The sequence below is a fragment of the Telmatherina bonti genome (assembly GCF_933228915.1).
Source record: "Telmatherina bonti genome assembly, chromosome: 9".
In the NCBI taxonomy this organism is placed as follows: Eukaryota; Metazoa; Chordata; class Actinopteri; order Atheriniformes; family Telmatherinidae; genus Telmatherina; species Telmatherina bonti.
The window spans coordinates 28,966,177-28,979,938 of NC_136627.1; the positions used below are offsets into that span (position 1 = coordinate 28,966,177).

General features: G+C 42.7%; 1 protein-coding gene across 1 annotated transcript in view; it reads left to right on the plus strand.

Moving 5' to 3' along the window:
• The window catches only part of robo1 (roundabout, axon guidance receptor, homolog 1), a 125,951-nt gene that overhangs the window by 68,767 nt on the left and 43,422 nt on the right, over nucleotides 1–13,762 (plus strand). The window contains exon 3 of the mRNA XM_079246683.1: nucleotides 12,955–13,112. Coding sequence (XP_079102809.1) covers nucleotides 12,955–13,112 — 158 coding nt within the window. The remainder of the gene's footprint in view (nucleotides 1–12,954; nucleotides 13,113–13,762) is intronic.

Sequence of the window (13,762 nt, forward strand, 5' to 3'; positions counted from 1 at the left end):
CCAGACAAGGACTGGTGGGGACACAGACAATAGAAGGCGTGTGGACAGTGGTGTGTGTTTGCAATCAGTGCTCAAGTTTGCGAGCTGATCTGAATGTTTGCAGGCAAAAAAGCATTTTGTTTTCAGTTAAGCTGAAATATGTGCAGTGTTTACAGTAGGTTTCCTTTGGACATAATGCAGGCCAGCTGTGCCAGCTTCATCCCTCTCTCCAAAAAAAGATGCAGATCAGGTGATAAGAAGATTAGAGACTCTGTGCTCTAGCTAGGCTTTTTGTTTATTGTTAGGTGTCTAAAACTTCACATTTTTCATTAAAAAAGTATTTCTTGTTGTTTTTCACGCCGATTTCACCATGAACACTTCACACATGTTGCAGGTGTGTGTTCCTCACCTGTTAAAGTACAAGCACTGCCTCCAACAAATACAATGCTCAACTCTAATACTGGAGGAGTATTTTATTGATGTCACCCATATGACCCGGGCTTCCCGGCAGGTCTCGCCCACATGATGTAAAAGGCTCTGAACTATTTTGCTTTGCTTCATACCAAACTAAATGCCCTCATGTGGTGCTCCAGAGGGCAACAAGCCCCATCACATCCAGGCCTTGATCTGCCTTTTCTCCTTTTGTTGTCCACAATGTAGCTTTTTCGGCTGCACATATTTTGGTCTAGGCAGAAACTAAACATGGATTTATTTGATGATGATGATGTGTTTAGAGGGCAGGTAGTGGCAGAATTTTGGCGAAAACTCCTCGTGTGAGGCATGTTGCTTCATCTCAGAGATACGCTGAACGGTGGGAGAGTTTTATCTACTTACTAAAATATGTCATATAAAGGCAGAGGATGTTCAGTTTGCTGAATGAGATGATGATGATGATGATGGTTCCAGGGATCTAAAACCTGTATGTTGATCTCATATTCCTTATCTCTGTTTCCACCAGTTGGTCCACGTCTATATAGGACTGGTCAGTATCAGTTTTTTATTTATTTTTTTGAACAGAGGAGGTGTTTAAAGGCCCAAAAACAAAGAACACATTCTGTCCATCATTCTCCATCTTTGTTTCTGTCATGTTCTTGTTATATTTCAAAGAAAACCGCCAGAGTTTAGGATTTACCAAACCAAACCGTCCAGTTCGTGGACCCGTTGGTGTAAATGGGGCTTTACCACCTGCAGCAGCCTTCATGTTTACTTTAGTCACTTGCTTGTTTTAAACCCCTCTCAGCTGCTCGGTGAGTACAGTGCACCAGTTGGCTCAGTAGGTGCTAACGAGATGTACATCTAACCACACATCCTGGCAGCTCCTAACACGATGCTGTTTGTGTGCACACACCCCACTCCAAGTGTGCCATCAAGCTGAAAATCTACATAATGTTTAGTTTCGAAAAAAAAAAATAGTTTCACTTTTTAAATAACCCACACTGTTGAGGTTTAAAGTTATTTGTCCAGCTTTGTGTTGTTTCTTTTGTACTCTGATTTGGAAAGTGTGCACAGATTGGTTCTTAAACAGTCTATTTCATGCATCTCCGCGTCTGCCACGCCCCCAACACTCCTCTATCTCCTCGCCCTCCATCGACTTATTTTTCAATTTGTCCACTCTCCTCTTTCTACTCCATTTGATAAATTCCCCATCATTTTGTCAATGACTCACTATAACATTATGGTGTTTTGCAAATACTTGGTTTTGAAAACAGGTTAAATGAAGTAAAGGTAGAGAAAAACGTAATTGGGAGGATAAAAATGAAACAGTATTAACATTCCTGCTTCTAGACACTTTTGCAGAGCAAAGTTTGCAACAAAAATGACAATGACAATAAGCTAAAAAAAAGTGGCACCCAAAGGATGACATGTCCCTATTAAAAGAAAATTGAAGCAGATGATCTTTTATAATTTCATTATATTGTGCATTTGGTAGGTTTCTTACCACCCTAGCTAAAGCTTTTCTTGTACCCTAAAGGATTAACTGCCAGAGGAATGTGATTAGATGTTCATATATTAATTTTTCAGCTGTGGATGTTTTGAAGATCCATCAGCAGCTGCATTACAGAGGGAGCCTGTAGGGGTAGGATTGAAGAGATATGAGACGGCTATTTAATATTCTCTTTGAATGTCCGGTCAAACCAGCAGATGTCCTCTGTTGGCAATGTCTCCACATTATTTTTTAATGTGAAAATGTCTCTTTGCTTGTCATCATCCTGACAGTTATCACTTGTGGTTGTATAGCTTTTCTTTACAGGATATAGACACCACGGCATCAAAGGCCTAAATGATGTTAACAGATGTGATTTTTAATGGACAGCTGGATGAGTTGTTTTTCATCAGTCTTTTCTTTTTTTTTTTTTTTTTTTTTTTTTTAATACCTTCCTGTGGACTGAAACAAATATTTTCTTGTGGGTTTTGAAAGATGATCTTATGAGCTTTGCCCAAAAGCTATTGAAGGCAGACTAAAAGTACAGAAATATGGTAAAAAAAAAAAAAAAAAAAAAAAAAAGGCAGCTCAAGATGTGTTTGCAAAGAAATCTCTATCAGCCTCCTTTCTGTTTATCAGCTTGTTCTCAGACTACCAAGCTTGAATTCTGGGAGTCTCTACAAGAGGCACTCAGTACCTCAGAGGAGGAAAAGATTTGTCTTCCACCTCTATAAATCTAGTGGATATTTTGGAGTTCTCGAAGTTGTGTTGGTGCAGTAGCTTTAAATTTCCCATTCTGCTGGGTTTGGCTTGGAATCCCGGAGAGAGACGGCATTAATCAGCTCACTAGGATGTTTCAGGCATGTTAACAGTAGCAAAGTATCCCATAAAACAAAGGAGAAAAAACTATGGAGAAACTATGGCATAACATTTTTGTCTGCAACCCGTCAAATGAAAAATTAAAGTTGAAAAATCCAGGATTTAACGTCAGCTGTGAAAACCGTACACCGTGTTAATTTCACAGGGGGTCAGTAAAATTTCTGGCGCATTTACAAACCTCTCCTCTTGGCCTCAATTTTGCTTGTTGGACAAGTTGACAAGTGCAGTGAAAACCTATAGCAGCAAAGCGCTGGCAGTGATCGTGCGGGAAAACACACACTCGCTCGTCGGGCGAGTGCTGAGGACGAAATTCCAGCTCTGTATCTCTTTCTGGTACACGATATCTGACAGCATTCCCTCATCCCATTCTTTTGGGTATCACTTCCCACTGTAACAGATCCCCTCTTTGATAGGGTTATGGAGATCTTTTCATCTTCTCTGTATGCATCTGGGACAGTTTAGGGTCCATGTGGAAACCATTGAGAAGAGGACGGCAGCCGATCGGAGAAAGATGTGCCCCTCCAGAGCTGCAGCATATGTCTGGATACCAGTACTCTTATTTGCTTAGGCTCACCCTCTTTAACATTCTTGTATTGCTCAAGAACAGTCACGTCTCTTACTTTTACCTAACCTCTACAAACATTTCCTCTTTGTGTCCCTTTTTCCTGCCCTCTCTTTCCTCCTGTACGCCTGGTAAAGTGATCGGGGAGGAATCAGGATTGTGGAAATGAAAGTGGCCATGACGAAAGGCTGAGGGATCTGCTGTAACATTACATTTGGATCCCCTTGTGTTTTTTTTTCTTCTTCATTTTCCTGTGAGCCTGCCTGTTTCCCCTCCACACAGCCGCTATCGTATTACTCTTCCCCAGTCACCTCTGCAACAGCCACTGATGTAATCCTAGTTTATGGTCCTGTCCCAACCAAGACACCGTTTTCCACAACAATCACTCACTCCTACTGTTTCCTAAGCTTCCATCAAATTAGACTCTGATTGGAAGCTAAGTGTATTAAACTGAGATTTCCATTACACTAATTATAGATAAAAGGGAGACTTTCTAACTTCTCTGGTTTAAATTAGTTTAGTTGACATGTGCTACGGAGGCATCCGCAGCCTACATGTCCACTGGTTCTCATTAAGAACACATTAATAAGGTGTAATGCAAACAGACTGGCAGTAAAGTCTTTTGGAAGAGCTAAAAGACAAGCAAACACATCTAACTGCGCATAGATACGGATTCAAACATAAGAGACTTTTAACCAACTTCCGCTGTAAATGTGAAAATTGTTGTGTTTTAACTTGTGAGAGTTCCAGCTGACATGAAGCGCATTCATAGTAAATGCCTCATCTCACCCCCCCCTGCCTGGCCCTGTTTGCACAGCCTCGCTATATAATACCGCTGTATCACTCTGCAATGTTTGTGGATAATATAGCTTTGTTTTGGGAAGAGACTGGGGAATGTCCTGTTATCTGGATGCAAGATCTCAGAATAATAGTGAAGTGAAAAGATTTGCAACAGATGTTTGTACTCCGAAATGCTCTGCAGAGGCCAAGCAGGAGGTCAGATGGTCCTCTGCAGGCAAGCGTGCTGTGTTTATGGATTTAATTTCTCTGATGGCGTGAGTAAGCCAGCTGACAGGTTCCTGTTACAGAACCCCCTCCTGTCCAGGATCATGAGTTATTCACCCTGCACGAATCAGTCCGTATCATTGCATGTCGCATTCAATTAGGAGCATTTGTGATGACTTTGCTGTCCTTACTGCTACTAATTCATTTATCCATCGCTGCATGTTCCTCTCTGTCCCTTCACCTCCTTTGCCTTCGTACACACGGTACGCAGATGAGCACGCAAACAAACACGCATGTAAAAACAGACGAGCAGAGGGATTTCAGTTCCGCAGGAAGGAAAACAAGTCGCCCTCACATCTCCTTTCTCAACGCTCCTATTCAAAGATGCCGTGGCTGGTCTGGGCTCTACACAGCTTCTTTGTCATAATAAAAATGAGGAGGGGGTCAGATCTAGAGGAGGTCCTGGCGGGGAGGGTGAAGGGGGCTCCAAGGGCCAGGAATGTTAATTGGGAAGATTGTTTTAATAAGGTCCTCATCTTTGCAGATGCTGGGAGAGGGTTAGCTAGCGGGGGCCACACAGACAGGAGGGTAACTCACAGGGAGATATTGTCAGAAAACATAACTGACACCACATGAAGCGAGCTGTGAAAAAACTCCCAAGTAAAGATGTTCCATTGTTTTTGGCACGTCTATGGCTGCTTCTTGGTGGGTAAAGGGATTTACAGTAATTAGCTTTCTATGGAGACAAATGTGCAATCTGCATCTCCACGCCAGTTGCGTGTCATTTAAAATCCTGTTATGCTGTGAAGACTCAGACTTGGACCGAGCAAAAGCAGAGAAGAAATTACAGCAGAGAGCAAAGACAGAGTATTCATGAATGATCTTTTTTTTTTATTCAAGCAGCAAAATATTTTTTTCCACTTAGCTTAAATGGCATCTAATCATGCAAATATCTGCTTTGAGGTTTGTAGACATCAGCCATTATGATGCCCCCCCCCCCTTTCTCCAAAATAAGCCAGTCTTGTTTAATGCTGCAGGACAAAAACATCCCATTCCAGAAAAATTCAAATGCATCAAATATTTCCAGAATTTCTTCCCCCGTTTCAGACGAAGCTCAAATAAGGCGTTCTTACAGAAGCAACCGTTCCTCAAAAACTCAAATTTAGACTTAATTAAATCAGCCATAACTGTAACAAGAGGGTAAAAAAGGCACATTAAGAGATGGTTCTGACATGCTCCTATATCTGCACCGTTGTTGGCAAATTCTGAACAACTGAGACGAGATTTGTCTGGTGCTGGTTATTCCTGTGTCTTTCAGTTTTACCAGGATACCATTGGCTAGAGACTTCATTTTGTATGTGTGGTATGCACGTTTTGGCTGAGTAGCAGTCATGCTGCCTCTGTCTGTGTGTCAGATGGGAAGAAAGACTTAAAGAATGAGGGAACATAGAGTACAGGTGTACGCGTTTGTGTGTGTGATAGTCACCTCTGCTCTTTTGTGTCTGTGTGCAGTCAGCTACAGCCTTGAGGCTGCACGGTGAATGATTAGAGCCAAGTTATTAAATTTCTCAGTTCTCCTCATGCTTGGGGAATTAACAGCAGAGCTCCACCTTTTGGATGTCTTTTAAAACGTCTAACTCTTGTTGCTTATACGTTTTATATCTATAAAGTTCCATCCAGTTTGTGATGCCAGGGTGGACATTTAATAAGAGTGTTGCTGTGTTGCTAAGTTGGCTTTCGTAGCAAACGTGGTGCAAATGAAGGTAATTGTCTGCTTGTAAAGCATATTTACTTAACTGCTTCTCCCACCTTTATCTCCCTCATTATTATTTTACTGCTTTGTGAACCTTTCCCAAAGCACTGTTTAGGGATGGAAACAGAAGAAATTCCATTGGCATCAAGTTCATGATCTTTAAATGTGGAATTTATTTTTTTAAACTCTGCCTGCATGTAGCTAGAAAACTGCACTTTAAACAGAGCACTTAGTCACTACAGTATTCAAGGCTGTGTTCCTACAGCAGGTAACAGGCTCTCCCTGAGAATCAGAAGAGAGTTAAATCACTTTCATATGTTATCAGATCGTGTGGGTAGATCTGTCAGAAGCTCACAAATCCACAAATGGCTCGTCAGTGTTTTTCAGTCATTAAATTAAATGTGATAATTCCATGCAGATGTTATTACACAGTTTGCATTCTGTTGCCGGGTGTTCCTATCTGGGTTTTATAGGATTTGTATTTTTCCCTTGTAACATATTTTGTTCCAAAAGAAAGACGGAGTACTTCCTGAGGTCTTTTTTTCCCCCCCCTTCTTCTTCTTCAACATTCCTGCCTGTGTAACTCCAGCACTTGACACACTCTTTATTTTAGCCCAACTTGTGCTCATACGGCTCTCCAATCAAACAAGCACTGTTTATTGAACTATGAGGTGCCAAGTCACTCACTCACTCAGTCACTCACATAAACCTGCCTCCCCACTGCCCTCCATGCCTTTCACCATGTTCGCCAAACACCATCTCTCTCTTCAGGCCTGACGAGAAGAGTTATGACCATTTAAACAAACACAGGCACTCAATGGCCTCTCTGTCTGGGCCGCTGTGGGGCAGACTTTCCTTTATAGTGTGGCGTGTGCTTGTATGTGTGTTGGGAAATACCAGTGTTTCTTAATGAAAAAGTGTAATTTCTGTCAGATATGAATAAAAATGAGCTCTGTGTGTAAAGCAAAACATAAAGAAACTAAACAAGTACAGACAAACACGGACATGTCCCCTTCTGCGCCATTTTTAGGTCTGTCCTGCCTGATAGTGCCAGGTTTAAGCTGTAAACACTTGGCACAGTGTGGTGTGCATACAGAGCTAGCTCAAGCTAGCTTTAGCTAGCTTAATTGTTTTACACTCTGGTTGTTTTGGCTAATGTCCAGCACTTTGTCCCAACTTTGGTTGTTTTAAAGGGCTTCATAGATAAAGTTGAGTTGAGGTATAAATGCCCTCATAGGCGTACCCCTGTGAGCAGGGCCTGCCTGATTCCCTCGCCTACATGGCGTAGTATCTGTTGAGCTAACACACGCCACTGATCAACACTAGTCCCCATCTGATCACCAAAACCACAAGTTTCTTTATTCAGTGCAGTTTTTACACTCCAAACGAGCCTCTGTGACATATTGTCTCCACCATAGCGAGTAAAGCTGTGTGTCCACCGTGAAAAAGCTGCTAATTGACTTTCCGTCCCATTGGATTTGTGGTGTCAGCACATAATTTAACATCGCATGCACCACTGGCATATGATGCAGTGTGAAATAGGTCATGCTCATTTTACAAATTTCTGTAAGATTATGCTTCAAGTGCGGCTAGCTCCGTAAGCATGCTCAAGTGCACGTGTCTGACATGTTTTTGTTCCATTCGCAGGCTCTCTTAGTGGAGTTTAACTGGGGCATCCTGCCTGTTCAGTAACAGTGCACTTGAGGCTGGATGATGACCTCATTGCATTTAGGTCATGCAGGTGCAAACCCTAAAAGCCAGTGGGGTAATAGTGTCTGTTCCTGTTGACATATTTACGGGTGTCCACCAGAGTTCTTGTGGTCAAGCAGGCACTTAGGCTGTCAGGCATTTTAAACTGATGCGAGACTGCAGATGTGACCCCATATGAAATGTCATGGTTGTCTAGAGAGCCATTTTTTTCAACATGATTTAACAATATAGAAATTTGGACATAAATTAGAAATCTTTAAGTGAAATCCCGCAAAAACAGCATATTTAGAAGTTTAGAACATGTAATGGCTTAATGACAAAGTACACAATTATTATTATTATCTCTCCTTGTCAGTTTTATATCTAGGTTTGTGTATGACTACAAAGCTGTGAGGTTAATGGCCTTACTCCTCTATCTCAGACAGCATTATGGATACGCTCGGTGCGGCTCGCATGCTGCTGGATAGCTGGAGAGGATTGGGTATGTGCAGGGGTGGACATTAGGGCACAAGCTCAAAGCCAGACTGAGAGAAAGAGAGAAATTTTGAGGGTTCAATCTCTTCTCTCTGGCAGTGGGGTCGGGAGAGGGGGGGCTTAAGGGAATGAGAGTTATGAGGAAAGTTGTGTGTTTCCAGGGTACTGTTATAGCTTCACACCCGCCAGCAAAACTACAGATTTATACGGTGCAAACAGACACACACGCTGTTACACACGCCTCTAGCAAATAATCCACCTGCAGTGGGGGTGCAGCGGGTTGACGTGCCATCACTATAAGGCCGTGAGCTGCTCACCGTGTTTGAGCTCAGAAAGGGGTGATATAAAGAGGTCACATGCTGAAAGGAGGGAGAGAAATTTCAAGACAAAAAGAAAGGCTGGAGTTGAGAATGAAAGGTGTTCGTCTCATGGACCAGAGCTAGAGGCAAGGTGGAGAGCATCAGGAAGGAGGTGTGCAGTATGTCTGCACTGTGAACAGGGCAGGCTTTTCCTGAGGCATAACCACTGCGCATGAAGGGTCAGGGGATTTCTCTGCTACAGAATTACACAGAAAGCAGCATTAATGAGTTTTAGACACAATGAATGTGATTAGATTTCCATGTTTTCATCTTTTTGTTTGTTCATTTTATTATATATAATCACAGATGTGTCGGTAGTGTAGAATACAGCTGTGCCAGACAAAGCGAACAGCAGAGCATGTGCAGCGTAATTGAAGTTTTAAAGTGATGAACCTCTGAAGCTGCAGGTTGGTTTGATGTTTTCAGTGCTGCTCACCGTGTTGTGCATTTAACCGCATCTCATATCTTAAGTCTTAAGATATGACAGTGTTGCAGCTTGTGAAGCAAATAAAGTTGAACTTAGACTACCTTCAGGAGACCAGGATGAAAAAAATACAGAATCATTCCCCCCTTTTTTTTATTTCCTTTTGCTTGTCTCATTATACATTATGCTTTGCTCGTGGGGTTAGTCGTGACCATCCTGTTTCAAGGAAAAATCCAAAGCCAAAGGCGAGACCCATGCTTTGTCTTTGCAGGATTGACTCCATGTGCCTTCTGATAAACCGTTAATTCCCTGTTGGGTCTGTTTTTGTATCCTTCCAAAGATTTGCGGGGAGCTTGTTTTACTTGGTTTAATTTCCTCAGAACAAAGCTCATCTGATCTTCCCACCCAGACTTGTGTGTGGCATTAAGTCTTCATTTTCATTAATGTTGGAGGGGCAGCACGGGAATCTCATTTTAATTTGACATTTAAACATCTGTTTTCAGTTTCCTGGAGAAAAGACTGCATGCACATATGTGTCTGTGTGTGTGTGTGTGTGTGTGTGTGTGTGTGTGTGTGTGTGTGTGTGTGTGTGTGTGAACACAGGACAGCTTGTGCGGGTGATGAACCTGGGAGTTTTCAGAGTCGAGAACAGCCATCTCAGCTGACCTTTAAGGAAGGTTTGAATTCAAGAAATGATGGCAGCTAATTGCGTTGGTGTCAGCGCAGCTCCGGTTCTGCTACTGTGGACCTTGGGAGCAATTTGTATCACAGTAAAGTGGAGCACGGCTGAAATAGATTTTTGATGCTTTAGATCTAAACCCCTGCTTTAATAAATGTGGTTATCAGGATGTCTTGCAGAAAGGCATGTCAGGAACATGAGATGACAGTGTTTTGTTCTGACACCACAGAAAAGGGGAACTGCACTGCAGAGCGGATCACTTTACCTTGACAAAGCGTATTGATATCTGTCCAGGGCCGGATATCCACCCCGTTCCATCCCATCATCAGCATATTTGAGCAAAGCCAGAATGGACAAAGCAGCGTCTTCATGCTGGGACCTGTGACTTTGGCCCATTTCCACATATTAAGCTAGAAACTGAAAATCTCTGTATACACACTAATACACACACACACACACACATATATTGAGTTTGGCCTCCATGTTAATAGCCCAGGAAATATTATCTGCTGGGGGACAGCTGCAGGCTCACTAGAGAGACAGAATGGTAGAGTAGGCTCATTATCCCAAACACAGATACAGACCACACCACACACTTACACACTTTCAGGACAGCACTCGGTGTGAGAGCATTTTTCTTTTCCAAATCATGGTCCCAGAACGGTAAGAGTGAGACGGAGCAGGGCGGTGTGCTGTGTGCATGCAGGAAGGAGCTTTGCTAGCTGCCTAGTTTAGGGGTGGGGGGGGGGAGGGGGCAACGAGGAGGCAACGAATTCTGCCACAGCTCTGGGTCTGTCAGGGCTTCTGGCAAAAGAGTTGGGGCTTAGTACCCCATCCAGTTCTGGGCCAGTCTGTGTGTCTGACAGACTGTCTGGCTGCCTCTGTCTCCTCCTCGCTCGCGCTGCCTCCATCCCAGAGGAATTTGTTTTCCACTACGCAGATGTTCAGGGCTGTCTGCTGCGCTGCACTCAGCTGTGTTTATAACAAAGAGGTGTTGGTTTGGAGGAGGAGGAGAGGGCAGTGAGGTGGGGGAGCGAGTGCCGACGAGGAGGCATAGAGGTCACTGCGCTGTTGGTGTAAACATTGAACGATGCCAGCTCTCCCTCAGGCCTTCAACAAGTCGATACAGCATTCCCCCCCTCCATCTTTCACTTCCTTCCACATTCCCCTTTTTACTGTCCGGAGAGATGGATGCATGTAAATGTTGGCTGAAAGAGTTACAGTGAGGTCAGCGGGGGAGATGGAGACCCCACTGAGAGGAGACGGTGCACGGCTAATGTCACTATTAAAGTTTCTGAGCTCACTCAGCCATACGTTTATATGACTCTGTATTAGCCCGCACACTTTACTTTTTTCATACTAAAGGCAGACTTGCAGTAATCCTCTTCAGAACGGAATGGCTTTGCTGATGGAAATAACGTGTTTCTTCACATGGAGTTTGTGCTCTAATGGATCGGATGTTTGGTGTTTACTTTTCTTGTTCCTGAATGACTCCATGTGTTGTTAACTGTAAAAAAAAAATGAAGTCACCACACAGCTGCACTGCCGAGGGTGAGACGCATCAGAGAGAGTGAAGCAAACGAACACTTCAAACTGCTTTTTCATCTCTTTAAAGAGCTCTGCTAATAGATTTGTGGATGCACTGTCCAGGCTTCTTCAGCAGTGCCAACAGCAAATATGAGGCTTAAATTCTTAACAAATCATCTTCTGATCATTTAGCTGTGCAAGTGTGATTAACAGCGAAGAACTGTGGATGGATCGCAGCTCACCTCAGATGGAATAGTCTCTGCTACAAGAAGCAGCAAGCCGTATCTGGAAATGGGATGGACTCATTAAGTGCTTTAAGGGTTTACTCAGGAATTTGTAAACTGTCAGTAGATGAGGGGTCCTTTGGTGAACCTAACTTTGATCAGTGACTGAGGAGCAAGCTGAGAACCGTGAGACAGTGGACAGCAAAAGCTTGTTTATAACAGCAAAACACACAAAATAACTTGCAAGCATACAAGTTAAATCCTCTTTTATTAATGGAAGGAAGCAGGACTGCATGCACACCATGCACACTGGTCTTTATTTGTGCAGCCTGATTTTTCAGAATACATGCACTGTTTTCATGTTTTATATAAATGTGCATTAAAGCTGGAACAGTGATTACTGGGATAGTATCTGCATAAGGAAGCTTGCAGCTTTTTTCATTTCTGTGCATTGAATAAACGTGCAGTTTATCTTTAAGACTGCAGATGTAGAGTTCATTGATATGCTGTTCTTCTGCCCTCAAAGTGGATCTGCTTTGATCTGTCTTGCTGTGATATTAATATGATATTCTGATGAGGCAGGTAGACTGATTACTTCAGGTGTAGTAGATTTTGTAATATTACATCCATGCCCCCAAATGGGCATCAGACTGGCTCAGTTCATCATTTTTAATCTATTCAGCATCAGATTTGTAGCAATGAAATGGATCTGAGATCAGGAGGCTGCAGACCTCTCGTATCTTAATAAAAAACCCAAGACGGTGTCATCTTTTTTTTTTTTTTTTTTTCTTTTTCTTAAAGCACTTACAGCTGGGAAAATCTATGCAAATAAGACTCATATTCTGTCTATACAAAGACAGGGATGGCAGATTAGATCTAATGTTGATTTCCAACCATGTCGAGCAGAACAGGAGCACGAGTACAGGGGATGTAAATGTAGTGTTGGAGAGATGAAGAAGTGATGATGGAGAGGTGATAAGGAACACATAGTGAATGTGTGTATGTGTGTGTGTGTTTGCAGTTATACCATTCATAGGTCTGTGTGGTTCAGTCAACGGAGAGGAAGGTCATGTTATTAAAAATGCTGATGATCACCAGTATGTGTTCATCACTGCTGTTGTGAAGTGTACTGGCTGCAGTGGTAAAGGGAAAAGAAGTTAAGTAAATGCATAGATGTCTACACACCCTGTAGTATATATAGCTTTTTATATCTTTATAAATATCACAAGCGGAACATTAGCAGTGACGTGCCATATGTTGTCAACTCTGCAGAACTTATGTTGTATGTTGAAACACAGCAACTGCCACAATCTGCTGTGGAAACTATGCTTTCTTTTCCTTTTCTTTTTTTTTAACTGCACAGTCTTTTACTTTTTAAATCCATGCTGTACTTTTTCCCAAACTAGGGCAAGCTGACATTTTGTCAATCATTCCTCTCTTCTCTGTTTTCTTCAGTTCTACGTGATGACTTCAGACAAAACCCGGCAGATGTGATTGTGGCAGCGGGGGAGCCGGCAGTCCTGGAGTGCCAGCCTCCTCGTGGACACCCAGAACCCACCATATCATGGAAAAAAGATGGCGTAAATATTGATGACAGAGATGAGAGGATCACTGTAAGTATTCCACAGTATATTGCTGACCCTAAATCTGCTGATGCCTTTGGGAACAACGATGATGCGGATCACTGTGTCCGTTATATGACGCAGTGATTCACATCGAGTTTGTTTCCACCACTTTATTGAGCGATTGTTTTGTTTGGATTGTTATGTGCATATAGCTAATTTCAAACCCAGAACACCCCCCCACCTCTTTGTTGTCTACAGCCTTTAATAACTGTGGTTAGTTAGTCTTGCTTCATTAGTCAGCAGCAGTGCATTGATTATGGATGGTGTGCTGATGAGATCAACCAGGAGGAGCATCTCTCAGGAGGAGAAATGAGCTGACCAGAATCAAAAGAAAGTTGTGCTCAGCAGCAGCAGCGGCCGAAGAAAATCTAAGCAGCTATCTACATTTGATTTAAATCCAGCTTTAACTACAACAAAAGCACAGCCAGCACAACAGCAGCAGTCGATGCAGTGTCGTTCGCTTACTAAACATCTCAGTTGTATAATTCTTGCTTCAACCAAGCATGTATTTGTAGTTTTCTTAAAACAGGCCATTTTTTTTTTTGTGATTTGATAATCCAGATGTGCACATGGGTTTCAGGGATGTAAATGCGCTGGCTTGGCTTATGCAAGGAGGAAATGAGGAAGTAGTTGGAGCA